The sequence below is a fragment of the Chrysoperla carnea genome, chromosome 2 (genome assembly GCF_905475395.1).
Source record: "Chrysoperla carnea chromosome 2, inChrCarn1.1, whole genome shotgun sequence".
In the NCBI taxonomy this organism is placed as follows: Eukaryota; Metazoa; Arthropoda; class Insecta; order Neuroptera; family Chrysopidae; genus Chrysoperla; species Chrysoperla carnea.
The window spans coordinates 32665442-32691474 of NC_058338.1; the positions used below are offsets into that span (position 1 = coordinate 32665442).

At 29.8% G+C, this 26033-nt stretch overlaps 2 protein-coding genes across 2 annotated transcripts; one reads left to right on the top strand and one right to left on the bottom strand.

Annotated features, from left to right (window-relative positions):
• Positions 1 to 832: 832 nt before the first annotated feature.
• LOC123293404 lies at positions 833 to 8164 on the bottom strand. The gene is made up of 7 exons (XM_044874215.1): positions 7939 to 8164; positions 7647 to 7874; positions 5517 to 6307; positions 5159 to 5313; positions 3600 to 3777; positions 2786 to 3528; positions 833 to 2370 (listed from the first exon to the last, which is right to left on the bottom strand). Exons 1-7 carry the CDS (start codon positions 7964 to 7966, stop codon positions 978 to 980), a joined length of 3516 nt encoding a protein of 1171 aa, XP_044730150.1. The 5' UTR covers positions 7967 to 8164; the 3' UTR covers positions 833 to 977.
• A 3283-nt stretch (positions 8165 to 11447) lies between these two features.
• On the top strand, positions 11448 to 25989 carry LOC123293435 (ras-related protein Rab-32B-like). Its single transcript, XM_044874258.1, has 6 exons — positions 11448 to 11723; positions 15955 to 15987; positions 23487 to 23640; positions 24370 to 24430; positions 24662 to 24845; positions 25435 to 25989. Exons 1-6 carry the CDS (start codon positions 11636 to 11638, stop codon positions 25578 to 25580), a joined length of 666 nt encoding a protein of 221 aa, XP_044730193.1. The 5' UTR covers positions 11448 to 11635; the 3' UTR covers positions 25581 to 25989.
• Positions 25990 to 26033: the final 44 nt, after the last annotated feature.

The window sequence follows — 26033 nt, forward strand, 5'->3', positions numbered from 1 at the left end:
TTCGTTATACTATCATATACTGTGCAAATGGAGCTGAGCTTTAATAGTAGTCGCATTGGTAATATTCACAGCATACGTAAAAACAAACAATTGACTGAGTTAATTGTTGAAATACCATGTATAGACAGTGTTGATTATTCTGTCACATTACACATACATACATGTCACATAACTGATATTCCCGTATAATACATACTATACAATTTGCGCTCTCACGGGTAAACAGTGATGTTTACAAAAAAATGTTTCAAACAAAAGTTGTATTTTTTATAAGAAACATTTTTTACATTTAAATTTTTGTTCGATCTCTAACGGTTTACAAGATAGGTCCTACGGACCCAAGATCAACTTGATCTATGTTGCTCATTTACGAACTCGACCTCACTTTTAACGTCCTAAGCACGCTATCGTGATGACAGACGGACAGATGAAAGACAGACAGACAGCCGGAAATTGGCTAATAAGGTGATTTTATGAATATCTAAACCAAAATTTTGTTCACAGTATCAATATTTTTAAGCGTTACAAACTTGGGACTAAACTTAGTATACCTTAGTATATTTCATATACATGGTATAACAACTGAAGATATTAAGATATAATTTAAAATGAATTACTTCCTGCCTTATAAGACTTACAGACTTGGAACTGTCTAGATAAAGGATGCAGTCACCCGCTAATTTTCAATATACAATTCTAACATATAATTTTATAAATAATAATCTTTTTAATGTTTAAAAAGAGCTTTGAATATTTATTATTAAATTTTATTTGTATAAATCATACATGTAATTAATCATTAAAAACAAAATTACACTCAGCGTCATAACAAAAAATATTTACATACAACATACGAAAACGTACTCACAGGGATCAATTTTTTTTTCAAATTCTTTATTGACAACTCAAATAAAAAGTAACTGATGATTAAACTATATCATAAAAAAAACACTATGTACATTTACTATTTAATCGATTCACTGGATTACATCAGTAATACTTTGTCTCCAAGTTGCATGAAATGGTATTTTTAATATTTTAACTTTTGTATCTTGTAACTTATTTGTTAAAAGTTTTTGTAAAGCTTGTAAAGATAAAATTTCAACTTGTGTATTGTCTTGTATTGTATCACTAGAACTTTTGGAATCTTCCATAAATGGCACTGGTTTTAAAATTGGGATACTATCCCCACTACCTTTTTTATCCTTCTTTGGTGGAGTTTTCTTTTTTGGCGTCTGGTCACATTGATCAATGAATAGTTCAGTAACACGTAATAATTCTAGCGTCACTCCCCAAATAAAGTGTGTTAAGCTTCCCGATAATTGAAATATTCCATTTAGAACCATATTGTTTGTTGTCGCAGATTGTGTGATGTAAGTAGGTATTAAAAGTAGTCGTTTAATGTTGGTGCATAGTGCAAGCGCTTCATCGAAACCAGGTTTAACATCAAAATTAACTAATTCAATTTGCTGTAATTTCGAAAGCTTACTAATTGATTCTAGAATATTGTAAGTACTGGAACCAGATGGACCTTTTTCTAATCGTAATTTTTCAATGTTTTCAAATTTAGATAACACATCTGTACCAAAATTTTCAGACAAACCATCACATTCGCCCAACTCTAACGATTCTAAATCAATTAGATTTGCAATTTTTTCAATATTTTTTTTACCCAAATCTTTAAATGATAATAACGATAAATGCCGTAATTGTTTCAAATGTTCTAAAAATGAGAAATCATCTTTTAAATTAATACCAGTTTGTGATTTCAGTCGTAATTCTCGTAAGTTTTGTAATTTTGTATACATAGACAAATCAATTGTCGTACAACGAATCGCAACGGCATTAATAATTTCTAAATTACTATTCGAATTTGCTAATTGTTCTACAACAATTGCTGGACATTTACATAAATCAATTTTTCGAAGTGAATCAGCATTTCCTATTTCATTTGAAAAGGTACTCCACATTTCATCTCCATTACCAGGAATCAACATTTTTCGTAAATCAAGTGACACAGTCCCATATCGTTTTAGAGATGTTACCAATCCTTCCCAATCTCGAACTTGAGAATTTTTCATGCGAACAATACGCCATAAGGCTGAATTGCTAGCTATATCACGCCACATTCGACACACTCGGCTTGCTCGTAAAAGTTCTTGCACTTTTAAATATTGAAATACTTGAAATAGTACTGAGTATCCAACAGATACATGAGATAAGAAATTTTGCATGTACTGTTCTTTCTCTAACGTTTCTACTTTAGTTTTTTCACTTCTATCCGTTGATGATTGAGTTGATGAAGATGACATTCGTTGACTGTTGCGTTTACTTCTCGCTGATACTTTCTCTGGAACTGATGTATTCAATCTGTAACAATGTAGAAACAAAAAATTAACATATAAATTATAAAAGGCAACTTTTTTTAATTAAAAAAAAAAATTATATGTATTGGAATTTTGGATAGAAAATTAGAAAGGATGCACAGGAGATATTCTGTAACAAAAGCAAATGAAAAGTCACTAAATAATCCTGATAACCATGCAAAAGTTATTTACTCCTTTAAAACACTTGTGCAAAGCAAACACCAAAAAAATTGATACCTTTATTAGAAAATTTCTTACATCATTTTATGCAAAAAAAAAATAAATAAATAATAAATTTTAAATAATTTTACTTTGCGTATATAAAAAAGAAAATGTTGCTAATGACGTAAGAAAAATTAAATAACTAGCACATACCAAAAAGTGTGATATAATTATATAATCATAATAACAACACTCACTGTTTTAATTGAGGCCCACCATCTTTCTGCCATAATGTTCTTGAATGGATGTCAACTGGACTGGGTGACTCTGGCAGAGAATGTTCAAGAGGTAATACAGGCTGTGATGCCTGATGAGAATGAGCATTATTAGTTGTAATCGTTATTACTTCGGAATTGTATGTAAGAGGCCCTAAGGATGCGGCTGTATCAGACAATTTATCTGTTGCGGATGGAACTGGTACAGTGTCTAAACTATTTATAGTTGAGGGTGTTTGAGCATTTTCGGATGGGGGTACAACATTAGTTTGTTCATTGGGATGTATTGATAATAAATTTTGTTTTGGAATGATTATGAATTTACGACCTCCGATTGTTGCTTGTGATTGAGCCGATTCAGTATTATTAGTTAATGAAGCAATTGATTCACTATTCGATTGAATCATTTGAATTTGTGAACTAGGTTGTAACCAGGTTGTTACTGATCCAACAATACTTTTAGAAGTCTCTGGTCGATAATTTCCAGAAAGATTAGACGTATCGTTTAATTTTAAATGTCGAGGTGGATTTAATAATTTAGAAGAACGTGAACTTTTCTTAGGTGAATCGCGCAAGGTCTCAGTATTAATTTTATGAAGTCGGGGAGGAATCGTTGAAATTGGTGCATGTGTTTTAATAGCACTAAAAGGAGTAAGTGGTGGTAAAGAAGATACTGCTTCCGCTGCTTCTCCATCCTTGAATGTTTCCTCTTCTGGTTGGCAATTCTACAGATATGGAATTTAAAGATTAAAAAAGTAAACGGTAGAGCATAATACCCAAAACAATGCAGCAGTACCTTGCAAACATAATGTTCTTGTACATCAATGATGAGAGGTGTTAATCCAACACACTCTGGATGATACAAACAGAGACAAAGACTGCATTGTAATGTCGGTACCACAGGATCGACCCCCTTACATCGAATTGAACACTGTTCGGTAAGCTTCACTTTCTCCAATGTGCTGCCACCTTGTCTGCAACGCGTGCAATGGATGGAAAATTTTAAGGAACAAGGACAAATAGGATAAGGAAACAAACATTTCATAGCAAAATAAGAAACAATTTATTTGCTGTTGAGAAATTATTTTAGCAACGATCAAATTTATTACAATCATTTCAGTGGAAGAAAATCATTATTGGCAAACTTATCATAAAATTTAAATATCAACCGTTAAAGCAAAATATCAATATCTCTTGGATTTACTAAAATTTTATGATTATCACATACATCATCAAACAAACACATTTGGTGTTTGTAAACCAGAATATAAAAGGATCAAAGCGACGTTATCATTTTTGAAAATGATAATTATAATTAATTTTTTTATTTAGAGTATATTTTGAAATTTCATTTGTTTTTATGTAGAATCAAAAAATTAACTTTTTACGAGCCGTCGTTATTAAAGACAATTATTAATAACAAGTCTAAGGAGAAATTAGATTTAAAATACATCTAGAAGTAATTGAATCGGTATTTCAAAAAAATCCACAAAGATGATTTCTGACAAAAATTCATTTTGTTGTCTAAAATATTTAATCGCAAATGTCCGGATACAGAAATAACATGTAAATCCGTTGCTTATATTTTGTGGCTGTATAATTGACTAGCCGTCAAATAACAAGACTGTGTCAAAGATTCCTCCAGTTTGTTATTCCGTTAAATGTATCCCAAGTTAAAAAGTTACTCGTACGAACTAAGTTCAATTTAATACTTGAAACAGATCCAGATGCTATTCAAATACTTAGAGCTTCTGACATATCATAAATCATTGCTTTAAGTGTCAGTTAAGTACTTTCAAAGCACATATAATCGTAGTACGCTAACTCTGAATAATTTGTCTCAGAATCTTCAAAATGTGATTTAAGCAAAAGTTTGTGTTGTCTTTTATTATTTATTGGTATTTACATGTATTCATCTTTATTGTGGGACACTTGAATCTGAGGAATAGGAAAGGGTTGTGCATCGAAAATTCAAAGAATAGCAGTACCACGAAAAAGCCTTGTTACTTGAGGGTTAAAGTTATATTTTAATTGACACCTGTAGAATTACTGCCTATGCTATATTTATTTAATTTTTAAAATTGCCAATTCAATTATGTAAAGCACATCTGGTAATAATTACAAGCGAACATTTATTGTGCAAATTTGAATTATAGTTGAACTGAATCAATCCAAAAAATGTTTATATAATTATTTCAAATTATTAAATTTTATTTCAAAATTATTACTTTTTTTTTTACTTAATTTTAGTAAATTTCCCAAACAAAATTTTGAGCATAATGCTTTAATTACTATAAACAATAAAAGTTTAAATAACTGTAATAAAAATGACCGTAAATATTATGCACAACTTACAATTTTTCCGAATTTTTCTTGGAAGGCGATTGCCAACCTGGTGGTAGTGTTCCCATTTGTAGTTGTGTTTTTGCTGATTTATTTTTCTTATCTGATTTACTACTATTCGATAGCGATCGTTTGCCTTGACTTAATCTAGCCCCTGAAAATTTTACCTAAAATAAAAAGATAATATTTTAACTAAATATATTTTTTGTTTGGTCATGGATACAAAGAAAATTGTAGCGTAAAGTCAATGGGGTAGTTAGCCCCAAATCTCACGAAGAGAGCAAAATTAATTATCAAATAAAAATCTTCAAAAAGAACAATAGTTTAATTTCATACTTATACTTTTTAAAGATTCAAAAAATAAACTTACTTTTAATGCATTTCCAAATTTAGGAGTTTTAGATTTCGTAATGATAGGTTTTTCAATAACTTTTTGTTTTTCTTTAACCTTTAAAACTTTTTTACTAGGTGTAAACCCAGTTGTCGGTGTTGGAACTCCTTTTACTTTAGCCACTCGAATGATTTCTAATTCAGGATTATTCATTCCAAGAGGTTCTTTATAAAATGTAAAATTTTCAGTTGATAATTCTTTATTTTTTAAATTTTCCAATACTTCTCGCATGGATCGTACTTTTTTACCATCGGGTGTAAAGTAATAAATATCACCATTTCGTTTTGGTCCACTTTCGGAATTTGCCCGATAAACCAATTCTCGTCTCCAACCATATTTGAACGGTTCTTTATATGCTGGATTTGACATATCTGTTGGCAGTTTTGGTTTTTTAACTAAAAACGCGGCTGGATTGCTGTTTCTATTTGCTCGAACACTCTGTCTAGTAGCTTCAGTAGGCGTTTGTGGACTTTTTTGTAATTTTTGTTTTGGAGATTCTTCCAACTTATCTTCGGACTTAATCATATTAGGTACTTCATTTTTTGTAATGTTATCTTCACTTTTGGTAATGACATCTTCACTTCTAGATTCTACCGATTCTTCACTAGTTTTATTAACAGTATCTAATGTTTCATCATTTGGTTTTTCATCTTTTTCATCCGTAATCGATTCAGATTTTGAAATATCTTTTTCCTCGGTTTGGGAGTTCGATGAGGAATCAAGATCAATACCATCACTATTTACAGAGTCTTCTTGACCATTTTCATCGTCTAAAAAAAAGTCAGAATATGAAATAAAATTATGAAAAAATAATAAATCCATAGCCGAAGAAAATCTTAAATTTATCCAGTCAAATTAGTCCATAAAATATAAGTAAGGTTACAAAAATTCCCATAGAGCTAAAAATTGGTATGAATGTTCAGAATACTATTATAAATGAATTGTGAAAAGTCCCCATCAATCCCCCTTGTGCAAAAAATTTTATTAAGGGGGGAAGTTTGCAAAAATAGGCTTTTCGCATTTTTCAGCAAAACGATGAGTTTCACAGCAAAAATTATAGATAATCCGATTCTCTACCAAAAGTGTCTCTACACCTTTTTTCATAAGTATTACCATTTTCGTGATATAGCGGTTCAAAGAATTTAACAAATTATTTTTTTTCTAATACATTTTTGAACCGTTATACGAGTAAAAATATGAGGACTTATTTTTGATGAACCAGCTTCTTCTTCTTGGCGCTGTCTTTTCACAGCATCAATGCTACTCTATCGATTATAATTTTTTCGACACTGCACAAGAATTTTTACAGATGTCTGGTCTTTCAGGTACTCCGAAAATTCACCACCTCTTTCAATACTTACGACTAACAGTATTTTGTGGAGTATGAGACCTTTGAAACGAGGCAGGTATACGAGCATCACCACCCTGACAATTGAATGGAAGACAGATGTTACTCAGGCCATGCTACTAAATAAAAATAAGGACGGAGTTCTTGCCGTTGATTTATATTCTAAAAATTCTAAAATTTGTATGTATAAGATATAAGGACTATTACGAATAAAATATGACAGCACTTATGGAAAATTTTTTGTAGCAAATTGAATAATCTACAATTTTTGTCTGAGCTATTTTTGCTGTTAAACTCACCGTTTTGCTGAAAAACGCGAAAAACCTATTTTTGCAAACTTCCCCCGTCAATAAAATTTTTTGCACAAAGGGGAGTGATGGAGACTTTTCACAATTCATTTATAATAGTATTCTGAACATTCATGCTAATTTTTAGCTCTATGGGAATTTTTGTAACCTTCAAAGTGTAATTTGACTGGATCTAATACTTCAACACTGGTTAGGATTAAAATTTGAAAGTTTATATTCAGTTGTAAGCAGTATGAATGTTAAATATTGAAATATAAAATCAAAAATTAAACAAGAAAGCATTAAATATTAAACATATTAAAAATTTAACATTTATACGTTTCACAACGTATTAAGAATTATCACATATAACACTTAAATCATGAATAAATTTTTTCGGAAATGGTTTATCAAAAAAATCTCTTCAATACTTTATCAAATGTCATAATAATAGTAATAATAATTTTATGTTACCTCCATTCTTAGAGGATTTATCAGATATACTAGAATTATCAATTTTTGGTATTTTTTGTGATATTTCTATAATATTTTCATCTGCTTTCCGTTTAATGCCAACTTTTTGATAATTATCAGTTATTTCGTTATTTGCATCTTGTGAATTTGAGTCCATGACAGTTTCATTTGCATCCACCGGTTCAGCGTTGCTTTCATCTCCATTTACCTTACTCTCCGTACCAATATCTATTTAAACAACCAATGCATTTAAAAAAATGACTTTATAATCACACAAATTCAATAAATTTACCTTCCACAGAAGATTCAGACGTCTCCATATTTTACACAAAACAGAATATGTATGTAACGATACAAAAATTCATGTAATACACAATTCAACATAGGAGCAATTTTCAACTTCGATCACAACTCTAAATTTTTAACTGTATCATAATTTATATCTTACTAGCGAATAGTCATATATTCTTTAAATTGAAATCACATTTATTAATATTATTTCATCACATTTTTCCTATATAAATATTGTTTAGTTTTAATGTGTGAAATAAATTTCTTCATAACTTATATTAAAATTAAACAGCGCTTGGTTTATTTAATCACTCATAAAATATTCGGTAGATGGGAGTGCGAGCGATATTTTGAAGGTCGATTCAATTCAAAAAATGAAAAATAATTTTTCATTAATAATCAGTTTATTAAAAATAAATTATTAATGATTATTAAAATTTAAACTTTAAATATGTATTATATAAAATTTTGTTTTTTTGTTGTATGAAGTTATCTTAAATTGTATGGAATAAAAAACATTACACATTTAAAATATTATGCACATGGAAATATACAGTTTCAAATTTTAAACTTCATTGCATTTGGTCTCTACGAATCAGTAATTTATTTTACTATTTAATATAAATAAAATTAGTTTTAATAAATGATAAAATCTTATGTCGCAATGAAGAACGAGCAACAAAGCTCTGTTTGTATATCAAATAATGAAATATGAAACTATAATATTAATAGTGAACAATCTTTAAATTACAATCGAATTGGATTAAACTAAATAAAAAATAAATAAATTCGAAATAATACATTAATAATTGGATTCCTATCTTGCTCTATTAGAGTTTAAATTAGTTTTAAATGATATTTCATAGACGAACAATTGTGCAAGCGATTCCCGCGTTGTCAGCTTTCGAATTTAAAATAAAAAGCGCCAAATTTAGAAATTTTCATGCCGGTGGCAGGTTACCAGATCATAAAAGGCGCCAAATTCATATCTATGTAAAAGAATAACTGCCCTTTTTGTACCCTTATGCATTATCTATCTCTTTGTTATTACAAGAAAAGTGAATAACGGGTAATAAATTAAAAATTAATAAAAGATACGGTCGCTTTTTTTTATGTCATACTATTAATATTAAAAATTAACCAATTCAATTCAATTTATTCATTCTTTTTTTAAACAAAACAAATATTGTACAGAACATGTTATAAAAAGGGATAAGGAAAATGAAAGCAACCAAACGCAGGGTAATGATGAAAATGGCGTTTTAAAAAGAAACATTTTTGAATACTGGAAATTGTGACAAAACGCAAAAGACGGAAAGTTTACAGTTTCATGGAACGCTTAACGCTAATTTCGAGTGTCAGATCACGGACGTGCGTCTCTTTTTTGTTTAATAGGTTTTTCGCACCTGTCCGATTAAAATCGAATATAGAATTTTGTATTTTTTCAAGAATTTTTATTTCGATGCATGTTTTAATTTATTGTTACTTCTGTACGGAAAATTTAAATTTCATTTGTTTGATTATTATTATGTAATGAATATCAAGGGCAATAAAATTATTTGAGAGGTAAATGGACTGTTTGCTATAAATAATAAACTGTAAACTGACTGAGTAGGATATTAAATCCACAAAATTTATTTCAACAAATATTGAGTGTATATAGTCAATGTCATTGACGTATAGTCAAAGTACCTAATTATATATGTATCTAAGTGTTTAAGGATTTATGAGCACGGTACGGTAGTGGGGTCACAAATTTAAAAAATGTATATTTTCAATTTTGATGATAAATTATATTATAACTTGACGATATAAGACGAAAAGTAAGAATCAAATTTTTCGATATCTGACGTAATTTTCAAAATATCGAAAATTGAAAATTTTTGTTGATTATTCAGCTTTTGATATATCGAAAAATTCTATTCTTATTTTTCGTCTACATTCATGAAGTGATAACAAAATTCATCATCAAAGTTGAAAATATGAAATAAAACATTTTTATCCGCCACTGGGCAGATTTTAATAACCCTAATAATATACACTTAAGGTACTTATGTATACGCATTATAATCGCAATCCATTTATAAATTTGATTCATTATTAAAAATTTTATAACTTAAGAGACTTAAAAAAAAAATGTAATTGAATCTCTCACAATAATAAATTTAATAATTTCCATTATTGTTTATGTAATTATAATAATCTTATCTTGCTGTTTGATGCGTACAAACTACTAATAAGTAATTCAATTCAAAACAACAATATTTACTCCAGGCGCTAGTAAGGGTTTATCGACACTGAGAGGGTTTAGTTGGAATATAGATTCAGTCAAATTATACATTAAAAGTGGGTGAACCTTGCATCAAATCAGGTATTTTTGTTTTTTTGATATGTTATTTACAATGTGAAGGCAATGTTAAATTTCAGTTTTCGACCTTGGTAAAGCACTAGATCATGAAGAAAAATAAGAAAAAACTCGAAATATTTGACTTTATTTCAGTTTTTGCCGATTTTGACCCGGAAGTACTGGTTTTTAATCCAAAATTGTTGTATTTATTTTTAAAGCAGGTTAAATTTGTACAATTTTCGATGAAGCCGGTTTTTATAGGACCGATAGTTTCAGAGATACAGCTTTTCAAAGTTTGTATATTTTGTCAAGTTCAAGTTTGTGTTCACAGATATACCTTATACCTTAAGTTACTGTTTATATATTAGCAGATAAGTTTCATCGATTTTAAAAATTTAATGGTTTGGAGGCAATGGTGTGTTCTGAGTTGGGTGAGTCCTGGGCATATCTCGATGATGTTATATTATATCTCGGCTTACAGAGGCTGGTTCGTTGCATGCTCAGCATATTTTGGGGGTGGTCTTACTCAGGAGATGTCCATGAGAGAATGCTGTAAGTCCAATTTTCAGTCGAGTGATATAGCACTGGTCCTCTCTGCTCTGAGTGGATGGTTTTGATTCAGTTACATTGTTCCTGCTTTTGTGGAGGTGATACTAACTGGTAGACCACCTAGTGTCCCATTCTTTGGTGATGTGATTCTTTACTGCCTTTTTGAAGCCGGTAGTAGTTGTAGGAAGTTGTTGGGTTAGATCTGTACCTGTGATCGTAGCTTCTTTAGCCTCTTTGTCTGTTAATTCATTTCCTCTTATACCTTGGTGAGAGGGGATCCAGAAAACTTCCATTTTGTTTGGTAGGTAATGCTGCCTGCTCAGTTTCATCTAAATCTATAGTTTGTAAGCTAAGAATAAACAAAAACAATTTTTTTTTTAATTTTTTGGGTACGATAGTTTGGAAATGGAAAAATTAGTCAAGTTTTTGACTTAACTAACAGAGACGAAACTGAAATCATTAAAAACCGATTCTTTGTGAAAATAAATCTCCTGCTGGCGCCTGCACTAATTCAAAGAAATAATAAAACATAGACTATTCTACACATTCCCTTCAGTGTTGTAAACAGTTGCATAGATCGGTATACATTGATAGACGTATTATTTTTTTTTTTTTCTATTTAGTTTTCGTAATACAATGTAGAGGTACTTTTAACATTTGTTGATATTATTACTATTCAAAACGAAGTAGTGTTTGTGAACGTTAAAAAATGGTTTGTTCCTTTTAAATAACTTAATAAATTATTCATTCAGTGATATAAAAAAAGTACCTTAGGCTCTGTTTTAAAAATTATCAATTCATAATGCAAGTGAAAAACGCTGATTTTAAAAACAATTATCCACAAAAAGAATTACTTTTAAAATTTTTAGTTATTGGTGAATTTGGTGTTGGTATGTATTGTTTTTTTTCAAAAGTTTTTAATTTTCCATTGTTATTTCAAGTTTTTCACTTAACAATGACCCAGTTAGTTTTGTATGGTTTCTTTTACAGTGCAAATAATTAACATTGACAATAGTAATTATTTTAGCGGGAAATTACCTTGTGTAAGGATTTTATTCGAATGTTAATTAATATTTTCTGTGGTTTAGAAGTGTCGATCAAATTTCTGATGTATTTTATATGTTTGTACTAAATTTTTGATAATGTTGACATTATTTATTTAATCTTTCATACTAATTCCTTGCTTGATAAAGATTTATTATTTGTTTAGGCCCATTTGCTATTGAACTTGATACATTTAAAGCATATTTTAACATTGACTAATATTTTTCTATCCAGTCTATTTGTAACTTATAAGGGCATTGTAAGTTTAGTTTACAAATTATGTGGGCTAGAAATATTGCTTGTAAATTTTCGATTGTGTTTATATTATTTACCGTTCCGTAATAGGGTTGAGTTAGCACAGGTCGACGGAAGTTTTAGTCTTTGCATTAATCATAAGATTTCAACTGATTGGCTAGCAAAGGTCTGTGCTAACCATTAATGGAGTCGAGCTAGCACAGGTCTGTGAATTTTTTTTATCCTTGCGTTAATCCTATTATTACCACTCACTGATTCGCAGATTGACCTTGCCTCTAATAGGGTCCATATTTGAATTGTGGGTGAATTGCTGCACGGATGAGTTGGCGTTGGTAGAATGTCACACGTGAATGGGCGTGAATGATTTGACTTTGGGAAAGTTACGCAGTCAGATTCCAGCTGGATGATTCCTTTTGTTTGTGTTATTTTCCCGCTTTAAGGAATCTGTTTATCTGAAGAATGCAAGTGTAATAATTTGATCATTTTTCGAAAACTTGTATGCAATCACTTCAACCCACTTCAAATATAAATAGAGTAAATAAAAAACACTAGTTAGATACCACAGCAGAGTAGTGCTGACATAACGTTTGATGACACTTAAATATCTAAAGATTATAAAATATCTTAAGATAATGATAATTTGTATGTATCAAACTTCATACGTGATTAGCCGAGGATATTCGTTAATTTATTTTGGGATAATATCCAAAGTGCTTACTTTTCATAAAAACAAAAATATAAACAAACAATCATATGCGTTGTACAAAGTTTAAGAAATCACTTTTCAAACATATTAAAGAGGTATGATATACATATATGTCTAAAACTCGAACACTGAGTCAAATAATCAGTAATTTCATAAGTTTGCGTGTCATGCAAAATTATTTTAATTGTGCTTGATTCTATTAAAGATAATAATAGGTATACAGTTAAACTTGGGTTAGTGAGACTTGGAGTTCCGCCATTTTAACCTTATTAAACCCACTGATCTATATAAAACACCGAATAGTTGATGGCATCACAGAAAGCGTCGAAAGTAGAAGCTATGTGAAGTTAAGTATCAGCGCAAATGTATGTGCATTTACATTTGATGCTATACCTAACCTGACTGGCTTCTAATGTCGACACAATGGCCAATGTTTAAAGGCATCCACTATTTAAGGTTTATTACAGGTTTAGTGCTAAAATCTTTATAATTGAGAAACAGTAAGTCGTTTTCCCTCGTTGACCTCTATAATTGAGCCTTATACTTCCTTTATCTCTCTCTGTAAGCGAAAATTAATCGCATTCAACATATGCTGTTTATGACTCATTCTTTAATTTCGTGGAATTAACTAACATTGGTTTTGTCTGAAACTTCTATATGTTAGAAAAACTACTCCTGTACCTATATAAGCAAGAAACTGGTTTATTAAGAAAAATGTAATGATTATTGAAACATTTCTTACAATCTGAAGTTGTGAAATAAAATTTTTTAATGGATGTTATTTCGGTTAAAACATAAATTTTTTATTATTATTCGTATAGAAATGTCATAAGATTTTACCATTTGACTATCTGGTTAGGCTGGCTAGTGTACCCTAGAGAGTTAACAAACATCTTTTAGTTGTATCTATACAATTAATAAATTTTTTTATATTTAATGACATTTAATTCCCAAGGGAGCACACGCAGTGAGCATTTTATATTGTTAAATTATATACCCGTGAATTGATATCGTGAGTTTTTCAAACGTAATATCGTGCAGTTTCCTGTTATCCCAATATCTGGTAATACTTCTTCGGATAAAAACATTCTTCTTTTATAATATATTCAATTAAGTTTTGTTATCTTCGTGCTTTTTTTTAAATTTCACCAATCTCATTTTCTGAAAACTAACTAAGATAGTGACAAAATTTACAGATAAAAGTTTTAAGGTCTAGGGAGTCACATAACTGAGACTTTAACTTTGATTTTTTAAATGGAATCCTATGTTTTTCTCTAAAGATTTGTGTTTTATTTTAGTAATTTTTTGTGAATATTTAAAATTATTTTTTAATCAATATTTTGGAGATTAGAGCCAACAGGCAGACATACAGACACACAGACAGAAACATCAATTTTATTTACAGGAATGAGCTAATGGTGCTAATATTTATAATTAGTTAGAAGTCGATTTAATATACTTAAAAATTTATTATTTTTAAGTAAAAGAAATCTTATATCTTATAAGTTCTCTGCTATTCTATATTGAGACAAAAATTGAAACTTTTAATCTTGTATAAGAATGTCGCGAAATTCCAACGAAAAAGAAGTTTTTCAGAAACGTAGAAAGAAGTACATATTGCAAATACATTTCTTAAGGGATAGATTATACTAGAATACTAGATAGTGAAGCAAGATAATAATGGAGATCATGCAATTTATAGAATACAAATGTCAGCCTCCCATCCTCAAAAATTTTCTGGTTCATCGTTTTGGAATAATAGTATTAGTGCAGATGAATTCATTAAAGGTATTAAATGACAAGTTGGTATACATAGATTTCTTTGAACACAAAATACAGACATTAAAAATCGTGTGTAATTATAACATATATTTATTGGTAAAATTTCATCCATTACAACGGAAGTAAACAAATGTTAATAACAAAGTTAATATAAGAGTTAATATTTCCTCATTTGTAATAATATAACTGATATATAGTGATATATAATGGTGTGTCGGGGCTAGATTACTAAAAAAATAAAGGCTATATCTATTTTATTCTTTTACATAAAATAATAGTGAATAGATCCATTAAGCAGGTTCGAAATAAGCCTGGTGGAGACTGCAGTTTTAAATAAACTAGTTGATTTTCGTAAAACTTTTAAATGTCAATAATTAATATAAAACATAGAGGACGTAATATAGATAGAAAACGCGAGTGGTCTGTTAGCCTGTAGGTGGATGTGATATACGTAGCGAGACAGAAGACTGCCAGTGAGTCCCATTGTGTCCTTGTCTAATGCATATACTTATATGTAATATACTGACTATCGTGTATAATTAAGAGACTCACTGACAGTCTTCTGTCTCGCTACGCATATCGTTCTCTCTCTGTGTTATCTATCTCTATGATATAAAATAATACTTTTTCATACAAACTCTCGCTAGCAGTATGTTGAAGTTTTGTTTATAAATAATAAATATAAAATACCAAATAATAAATCTAAAATACGAAATACGATGAAAGAATAAAGTGGGATATAATACTCCACTAAAATTTTTGTAAGAGCCCTATTTGTTGTTCATTAGTGTCATTACTGTGATCGCACAAGGGCTCTGTGAATATAAATCAAAAATAATTATTGATTGTTCAGTACAAAACCATGAAGGAATCGTTGCTTACCTTTGTAGCACTATCGGTACACGAATGATTAATTCAAAATACCGAGGCCCAGATATGCTCTCTGACAAATTCAAGTTTAACTCGTAGAATCTAGCTAATTATCGTGGTATCAATTCAACGAGTATAATTCCGTTAAATAATTTGAAATGAAATGAAATTTGAAAGGAACAAAATTTTAACCTCGATTAAATAATCTAGCCTTATTATTTTTATTTAATTAAATATTTAATTTGAAGGAATTCAAAAAAGTCAGGGATGATGCTTTTAAAAAATTCGCAAATTTAATAGTTCCCATTGTCCTCATTTTGGTTTTCTATTTTCTATTCAGATATTACACAAGAAGCGCCACGCAAATGTACCCTCAAATGACAGTATGCTTATTAATAAAATTTAACACTAACTTTTAAATTTTTTTATAAGCTAAAAATAATGTTTTTTTTTTTTACTTTTAGGTAAAACTGCTATAGTGAGAAGATACACAGAGGGTAGGTATAAAACCCGAAACTTGTGAATATTCAATAGGGGGTTTAACATGCGGGAATGATTTATAATCTTTAAAATGTGTATATTTAAACAGATCCGGCTCTCGAAAGAGGATAATAACTTTATTTTAAGTATATTATGACTTTTAACTTTAAGTAATATAGACTTCAGAAGAATATTTCTAAAAACTTTTATTTGAAACTTTCTCCCAAATTTAAAAAGATGTATATTGTTTCAAAAATTACAGCTTGAGGGATAGAAAAGAGTTTTCCAATTTTACACCGAAATTATAGACAAGACGTTTTAAAAATAATAACATTTTAAATACACCTACATAATTTGAAAAAAAATTATTCGAATTATTTCCTTACAAAATTTTTAATAGACCAGGTTTAAAATATTCCATAAAAAAATTACTAAATTGAAGTAAACACGTTTTTTGTTTAGTATTTCACTGTTAAGAACATATTTTCCTGCAACGAATACTATCTTTTACAGTAAAAAAATATTTTCCCATTTGAAATTTTAATTTTTGCTATTTTAACTCAAGTTTATTTTTATATTATAAGTTCATTTAAATCAAAAGAATGCATTGGCAGGTTCGAAATAAGACTGGTAACTAATAAATGTAAAATACATAATACTTTTTCACTCAAGCTCGCGCTAGTAGTATGTTGAAGTTTTGTTTATAAATAATAAATATATAAGAGTAAAGAACATACTTAGTCTGGATCGTAGGACCTAGGTGGGAAACAATTCTCCACTAAAATTTTTGTATGAGTCCTATTGTTGGTCAAGTACTGTGATCGCTCAAGGGCTCTGCTAATATAAACCAAAAATAATTGTTGATTGTTCATGTTTATTTGTTCATTTTACAGTAATATTATACATTACAGACTGCATCAAATTCGGTAGTTCTGTTTTTTTGCAAACTTGTTTATGATGTTATTTCAATGAAGAATCCAAGTTTATGACCTCGGGCGCCGAATGCAACCTAGTCAAAAATCGAAAAATCCGTGACAATTTCGGAATTTCGTGATTATAAAAACCCTAAAGGACTAGAACTTTTTCAGGACGTTTTTAAAGTAGACTAAATTTTCTACAATATGCGCCGAGATTTGACTCTGTAGGCCCAATATTATCCGAGATAAAGCTTTAAAAAATTTATCGGCGTAACTTTATACATCAGAGCTAACGTCAAATCCGGTAGTTCTGATTTTTAGCAGACTTGTTTATGATTGTCAAACAACTAGTCTTTAAAGGTTATAATCGCCAAAATCCAAAATTTTCACGAATTTTTCGATTTTAGACAAAGTTGCGTTCGGCGCTCGAGGTCACAAGCTTGAATTATTCATCAGACCAACATCAAAAACAAGACTGTAAAAAATCGGAACTACTGTATTTGATGCAGACTACCCCATACTTTCAAACGACAAGGTTACTGTATTATCAGTACAAAAGTACGAATGAATCTTGATAGCCTTTTTCCGCAAACCGTATAATCTAGGCAAAAACGGACTGAAAATTTATACTTTAAAATTTTCCAATAAATCCAATAAAAGTTATTTGTTTTTCTATAACGACCATTTTTGTTCAAATTGAATGAACAAACGCACAAAATGCTAGATTTTTGTTATCATTTCATGTCTTAACTATTCGATACAAAAAAGAGTTTCTAACCAAAAATTTTTGCGTGTTTATAAAGAACAACTTTCTAGTTAAAAGTGTTCATGTTTGTCAGTTATGAATCAGAGTGAGGTTTTAATTGAATCTGAAAAATTAGATCGAATTTGATGCTGGTATAAGATGAGTGTCTTTGAAACTAACATTTTTCGTTTGAAACATTTCCTAAATTAAATTTCATCAAGTTTTAAGCATATTTCAACTTAAAAAAGATACCCCCTGTTTAATAGATTGTGAAAATTAAATTGGAAGGGAGAATTACTGAATTTTTAAAGAACGCGTTTTTTGTTTAGTATTTGACTGTTAAGTTAACATAGTTTCTTGGAACGAATAACTTTCTTTTACAGTGAAAGAATATTTTGCCGTTAAAAAATTAAATTTTAATTCAAATTTTTTGTTATCTCAAAATTTCATTTAAATCATAATGATGCATTGTTAAATTGTTCTACCCTCGTTTTATATTGGAACTCACCCAATATATAGTACACATTCCTAACTGATCGATATTCTCTGAGCTACTACAAACATTCTTTGAATTCCATAAAAATCAATATTTTAGAACAAATTGTTAAGATATTTTATTATGTACATAAAAAATGAAACATTCCTACAACAATTACTTCAGGGTCGTCGCACGAACCCATATGGATCCCGAAAAAATGTTTACAATAGAAGTAGTTTATTTTTTTAAGACGAATAACCTTACAACATATAGTTTTGGCCCAATTTTACCGTTTTCGCAATTATATTTTTTGATGTGGGTGGAAGTATTGCTCCGGATGGAACATCCATTTACCCTAACTTTCTTCTTTATATCATTTCCTTCCGAGTAATAAAATCCAAAATCGGTGTAATTTTACTAAAGTCTCCACGACCGTTATTCTGAACAATAAATGCAACTTACCAAATTTTGTTGATAACAATGTTTGTGGGGCCATACAGGGTTGTTCGGTAAACTTTTACCATTTGTTTGTATTTGACTGCCTTTGTTTAACACACTGATATCATCGTTACAACCCTGTAGTTTTCGGCATGCCTAGACATTTCTTATTGATATCTTCTTATCCCATTTAATCCCTGATTATCTTAAGGTTTCACAAACGTTCCTCATAGTCACAGGTTACTAAGTAGGGGAAGATGTCGTACTTAGGATTAAAATTTACATTTATTTGTTTTTTGAAGTCAAGCATGAAGATATCATATATATCATCTTATCGTACCATGGAGTTGTACCGATGTACAATCAGTGAGGGTGTTTCTAATTACATTAGGTTTAGATGAAATTAGAAGCACCCCCCCCCACTAATTGTACCTGATGGCGCTCTCTTTAACATGTATAATCATTACATTCCAGTTCCACTGTAGGTAACAGCTAGGAAAAGCATGACAGAATGTGTGTGATTGAAAACTCTACACGTTTCTCTTAGATTCACTATTCTGAGCGTCAAGCAGTAGCATCAAATGTTATCAAAAGAATCAAATTTGTTTACTTTTTTCGGGAAGTTTGTTTTTTCTTTTGGAATTTTTATTTCGAAAACTAAGCGTCTAAAAGAAAAATCACAAGACTACTTTTTTGCTTAAAACTGATCAAAAAACAAAATTATTTTATTTTGAAAAAAATTCAAAATTTTGTACTGTGCGAACCAGCTTCTTCCCACCCATTGTTTACCCGTCCGTTTCCTCATTACCGAACTTGACCTTTCAAATATCAAAACCCTTCTTGATTCCAAATTTTATTCAAATTGGACTTAAATTGCGATCGCTAGAGAGAATACAGACACATAAACGTAGAGATATACATATGTATACATTCATACATTTATATATATAATATAAACTTTAACGATGGTTATTTTTGACATTTATGTGATGGGATCGATGAACATTCGAAGACATATTTTCAAAATTCCATTATCAGTACCAGTTCCATCCATTTCCTTCGAAGGAACCATTCTTCAGCCTATTTTTATTCTCATAAAATACTCTTGATTTCGGTTCCTAAATACTGGCTAGTAAATAGCAATGTCTACCGAGAAAATACAAAATGATTCAAGGTATGTATATACATAGGACTCGAGGGTTTACATCTTACCCTACTGTTAAAATTTACTTCCGTAAAGTCATAGGCTTTAATTGAATATCAAGTAATTTTCCAGAATACAAAGCAAGCACCATGAAATGATTTAATATGATATTGATTCCTGCTGAGTCAGATAATAATGCGGGCAATAGTTATTATTTATAATTAATCATTTTATTTTTAATAATTACTAAAAAAAAAGATTTGAATTCTCTCATTAACTAGAATACGCCTCTGGGGTGAAATAATTTTGACATAATATGTTTTTTTCAGAAACACTGGAAACGTTAAGCATTCCACAGATACTGTAATTTGTACGTAGACTATTACGCGTACAAATCTGAGTGATTTGTTCACGTACAAATCTCCATTCCACTCTCAAAACTACGCACTCTATGCGTCGTCTACTCAGACTCGTCAGGGTTGGTTTTCGAGCTGGAGCTAGAAAATTAATGCGTGCTTTTATGGGAGTTTATATACTCGTTCTTATTGTCAATACAAGATATATTTGAAATAAAAGATTAATTTCCATGGACTTTCATATTAGTTTGTCGTTCCTAAATTTAGGATTTTCCACCCCATTTTAGTAGTGACCGAAAACTGATTTCGTATTGTTTTTGGATAGTTTATTCAAATCATAAAATTATTTATCAAAGTTTTTGATGTACTTAAGTTTGTCCAGATTTATTAAAAATTAGTTTGGACGAATAAAGACAAACTTTTTGTAATTGCCTTTTATGAACCTCTAACAGTTGAGTTCCACTTTTATTATATACCTTTCAAATTAATAGTTAAACAAATATTTTTGGAAACTATAATTTATTACTTCGTAACTACTTGCATGCAGTTAACTTATTTTATATCATAAAAAAAAATTTAATAAACAAATTAACAGGTTTTTATTTAGAAAAAAACAAAAAATTTAATTCAGTCATTCATTCTATTGAAGGTCGGATAAAAATGCATTTACATATTCTATTTTTTGTGTAGCAGATTAGTGTCATTTTGTTTTGATTCTCGATACTTTGGTAGACGAAAAGCGATTATAAATGTAAAATAAAACAAATGTTTGAATGTTAGTCTGGTAATAAAGAATAATCTTCAAAATAATAACGATAATTTTTAAAACTTACGATAAGGTCCTTTGCAGAACGTTCAAGTTCCGACAAAAATATGTTTTGAGATTTGCTGTACGTTCAATAAATGGCAAGATATGAATAGTTTCATAATGGATTGAGGTAAAAATGAAAACTTTGATGAGGACCTCCCTAATTTTCTAGAGAAACCACTTTTTCGGTATCGATAGTTTAAGAAAATAGTCTATTGTTTTGACCCACCCAAATGTAGATGCAGATGCACCCCCCTGAATGTAATCCTCCTTATACAGGGTGTTCTGTTATTGACTGCAGATCGTCGGCCTACAGAATAAGCTCATAAAGACAAAGGAAAAAGTCATTTACCAATTTTGGATTTGAGCCCTAGTTTGGGCGCTACAGGTATGGCAAAAATTGATAAATTTGTTCATTCACTGACTATGATTCGATAACCAGCAGCCAATGATAATCAGTAGATATTAGTATCTATCATTTAATAATATTAAACTAAAGAAGGGATATGAACTGATTTCAATTGGATTTTATTATTTTAAAAAAACATTTTAAAAATGTATTTGATTGGTTTGGTCGAATCCTACTTTTTTTATTTTTATTATATTTTTCCAAGAAAACATTAGATTCTTAGAAAAAAAACAAATTAAGTCATAAAAGGCGTGGTTTTAATTTAACGTAAATGACTTTTTCCTTTGTCTTTATGAGCTTATTCTGTAGGCCGACGATCTGCAGTCAATAACAGAACACCCTGTATAACATCACGATTCGCAATCGTGTATTACGAATATGAACATCGGTATAAATCGGAAATATTCGTCAACACAACGCGTGCTGTGTTTTGCTCTGTCGAAAACATCAACAATTTTATGATTTTCCGGAAATGGTTGATTTTGGCGCTGGAAGTGGCGATATTAAAAAACAAAATCGAGGTGAAACAACATAAAAACCACTATCTGTCCTAACATACATATTATTTTTGAGTCAATCGCCTACTCGGAAAAATCATTCAAAAAAACGGTAAAAATGGGCATAAGGAGTCATACCTGGACCTCATGACCTTTAAATGATCATTAATTAGTTGGCGGAAAATTGTGCGTATGTACTTTAGCTACTACTTTTGCCTGAAACGTTTTTGATCTGACCCCTCTGTTCAAAAAGGAGTATAGATTCAAGAAAACCGAAATTTCCACGTTCAATTGAAATTTTTCACTTAAAAATGGCCATATTTTCTCTCACCTCGGGCAGAAAAATGATTCAAAAGTTTTTGATCAACGCACAAAATATCGTCTTAGAAAAGTACTTTCAGCCAACCATTCGCAATTTTTTTCGAAACGGGCTCGATTTTGACTACCATTCGTGGCGTATTGTTGGGTGTTTTAAATTCTTTTTTTTTTTTAATTAACGCTGTAAATTACATATTACACATTGTATTGTGTAACTAGGTATACCTAGTAACTAGGTATAGTTTATATAAACATCTCTTTATATATATTTTTTCTATACGGGTATTCAATTTCAAATATTTATCTAACGATTGTTTATCTTTTTCCAATATACTGACATTTAGAACAGACTGATTTAAAATTAATTCAACTCTATATAAAATCTAAACAAGGATTCTGTAAACCACACAACAAAGCCGCTAGCAAAGCTAGTTGTATAGTAAGAAAATTTGAAGTTATTTTGTTTTGAAATTAGATACATTATTTACCAAACTAAATACATTTGATTCGAAAATAAATAAATATACAACAGATTGACATATACGTTTAATTAATTTATCTTACTTATTTATCTAGGTACAAGTAGGTAATGTATGATCTTGACAAATATCTCATATTACAAGATATTGGTTAGATTTTAATTCAAATGTAAATATCAACTATTTATTATCGATATTAAATTTCAATCGTTCAACACAATCACTGAAAATAATTATGTGTCAATGAATAATTTAAAAAAAAAAATAGATTTCTGTAGGTACATCGCAGAATCGAATTCCTCAAATTAACTTCGAGTTAATTTGAGGAATTTGAATGTTTTTAATGTCGTCGTACCATCTCATTGCTGATCTAACCATTCTAACGTTTGTGCCATATTATTCAGTTCTCAAAACAGAGACTTCGTGTTCTGGCATTAAATTTGACCTAGTTCTTTGGGTTTCTTTAATATCCAATTTAGATCATAAACGTTAAGAGATAGAAAAACACTTTAAATTAGAAAGTTGATTCTCATAAAAAAATTGAAATTTAATCGAAAGTTAATACGCTAACTACGGAAAAATGCTTTAGCCAAAAGTTGTCAAGGGCAGAGGAGGACATTTTCCTGTGTCCATGTGTCTGACATACAATTATGGATAAACTTTAAACATATTTTCTTTCGATTAAATGCGATAATGCCATATTTTTTAGTCGCACTTCCGCCGAAAGCTAACGTTTTTCGAAAAAATGTTTTAAACGCTTGCCAGCAATTCATAAATATCCCAAGAAAAGATTAAAGATTAGGTATAAGGCTTTTATTATGAAAGCTAACTTCCGTTTACAACTTTAAAGCTGACAACTTTGAGCATATTTAAAAATGCATATGAACTTCAAATTTATATAAATATTAAATATGCTCATTTTTTTAGGAAAATTCTCATCAAATTATAAAATTACAATTGGAGCTGATTTTGCAATAAAAAGTATATTATGGGATTCAGACACACGAATTAATTTACAATTGTGGGATATTGCTGGCCATGAAAGATTTGGATATATGACTCGTGTGTATTATAAATACGCGTAAGTACCTACTAAGTAGTTTATTTATTAATTTTTTTTTTATAATAAGTTTTTCTCTATTTGACTCATAACTCTTGTATCAACTATAACCAAAGCAAGGGAATGAGAATTTATGTTGCAGCCCTTTTAGAAGACCCAAATGATACCACTGATCATCAACTCTTTAGAAAGAAAGAACGGAAGGATACACACTTCCGTCTAAATTTCAGTAAAATAAATTTTTTAATACCTAATTCTAGATAAATTTATAGTCTAGACGCTCACGCCCAACTTTTTTAATGTCTTTATGGGCATCGTCTTACATTTAAGAAATTGGTATTTTACGAAGTTCGGAAAAGTTTTGATTGCCCCCAAATCTTGAAATTGAAAGATATGGGATTTTTTGTTATTCTAACAATATTCGACCTTCAATAACATGAGTGTTTTTTGACTGAAACCTTAAAAATTGCAATTTTTTGAGTGTTCTTAAACGAACTTCTTTTATTTTAAACCTGGTTATCCTTTAAAGCGGATATCTTTCATTTTGAAGCTTGGGAAGGCAATCCATAGTTTTCTAAGCTCGTGAATTATTTTATGCAAGACGCTGCTTGCAAGGGCAGAAAGAACGCATACATTAAGTCAGTCTTAGCGGTGATGTAATCAGAAAGTTTTTTGAGCGTCCGGTTTGTGAACTAAAATTTTTTACTCAAGAACCTAACATGAACTATAAGAATAAATTTGGTTTTTCAGGGTTGGCGCTTGTGTTGTGTTTGATCTATCTAGAGTTGCAACTTTGTATGCCGTCGATAAGGTATGTATTTGACTACAGTCGACTGAATAATAATTTTGAGCGATGCAAACGACTTTGCAAAATCACATAGTTATTATATATTTAAGCAGGCTTAACCAATATAAATTAGTAGTTATTGCGGTTCTCTAATGTTTATCGAAATCAACATTTCTCAAAAGGCGATGAAGAAGTCTGAAGAGCTTTCTGTTGTTTTATCATACGTAATTTATTTTAATTTACTTTTGATTTCAGTGGGTTTCAGATTTAAGAGAAAAAATATGTTTACCAAATGATCAACCAGTGCCTATTATATTGTTAGCTAATAAATCAGATATACAAGGATGTTCAATTCCCTCTGATGCAATAGCAAAAATTTGTAAAGATAATGGAATTGCAGCGTGGTACATAACATCAGCAAAAGATAACTCCAATATTGGTAAGTATAAAATCTATAAAGCTATCAGCCTTGTAATCTATCTGCTAATTTTGATAAACCTTACAATCAAAATTTCGATTGATTCTAATTAAGAACAGCTAACATAGCTGTGATTCTAATGATGACAATATAAAGAAAAGCACGCTATGAAAAATTAAGCCTGCGAGTTTTGTCATGAAAATATTCTAAGCAATTTTTTCAATAATTTTTTTCGATATCTCTAACCATCTCTGACACTAGGCAAAATATAAAGAATCGACCCTATTTGTCAGTTTGTAGTAGGCTGAATTAAAAGTTCTGATTTCGGTTAAGTATCTTAAAAAATGTGACCTATCACCCTGTATGACTGTGCAGAATTTCAAATCGACGTTCCTATAAATAACGAAAATATGAAGGTGTCTTGATCTGTATAATTCGATTGGCCTTATAAAAAATTTTATAGGTGAAGCAAAAGTGTGCTTACTTGAGGGTACCAAAATTTTACAATTTCGGACGAGTCATCTAGTATACATATCTGTTGATAGTCGTATGATAAATTACTTGATAAGGAATATATTTATAGACATAAAAATAAATCAATTTTTTTTAGAACAAGCGTTTAATCATTTGATGGAAATTGCAATGGAAAATGAACAAACAAGTTACGAAAATAAGCCAGATAAAAATGGAATTATTTTAAAAGATAATAATAAAGGAGTTGTAAGCAATAATCTAAAACCTAACTGTTGTAATTAACATTTACAATGGGTCCTTGTTCACATGTTGTAAAAAAAATCATTTTTTGAAAATCTAAACGAAATTGGTATCAACCTAAAAAACACGATAATCAACTTAGAAAATATAAATTCCATACTCTTATGTTGTACTGGAATGCTTCATTCAAGAATAAAGATTATAAATTTTCTAACGTCCATCAAGAATAATGCCCTACATTGTGGACAACAAAGTAATACGTATTTATGTCGAAGAGAACAGGAGTAAGGAGTGATATATTATAGACTGGACCGTACTTTTTTTTATTTAACGGGTAAGAGTATAATCAGCTCAAAAATATATAAAAGCAAGATTTCTATTAACGTGAATTCGGTTGCTGTAATTTTATAATGTTTCGAATTTTTTTATTGCACCATTTCAGAAATGTATGTCATAGGAATGTAAATAAATTATGTTTTAAAATTGTAATTTTTT

Excerpts from the sequence above, each read along its gene's own strand:
- LOC123293404 (XM_044874215.1), bottom strand. The coding sequence starts at position 7,966 with ATGGAGACGTCTGAATCTTCTGTGGAAG. Across the intron at positions 7,875-7,938 it reads GTCTGAATCTTCTGTGGAAG|ATATTGGTACGGAGAGTAAG; the intron begins GTAAATTTATTG and ends TTGTTTAAATAG. Across the intron at positions 3,778-5,158 it reads AAGAAAAATTCGGAAAAATT|ACAAGGTGGCAGCACATTGG; the intron begins GTAAGTTGTGCA and ends CACGCGTTGCAG.
- LOC123293435 (XM_044874258.1), top strand. The coding sequence starts at position 11,636 with ATGCAAGTGAAAAACGCTGATTTTAAAAACAATTATCCACAAAAAGAA. Across the intron at positions 11,724-15,954 it reads TATTGGTGAATTTGGTGTTG|GTAAAACTGCTATAGTGAGA; the intron begins GTATGTATTGTT and ends TTTTACTTTTAG. Across the intron at positions 23,641-24,369 it reads CGTGTGTATTATAAATACGC|GGTTGGCGCTTGTGTTGTGT; the intron begins GTAAGTACCTAC and ends TTGGTTTTTCAG.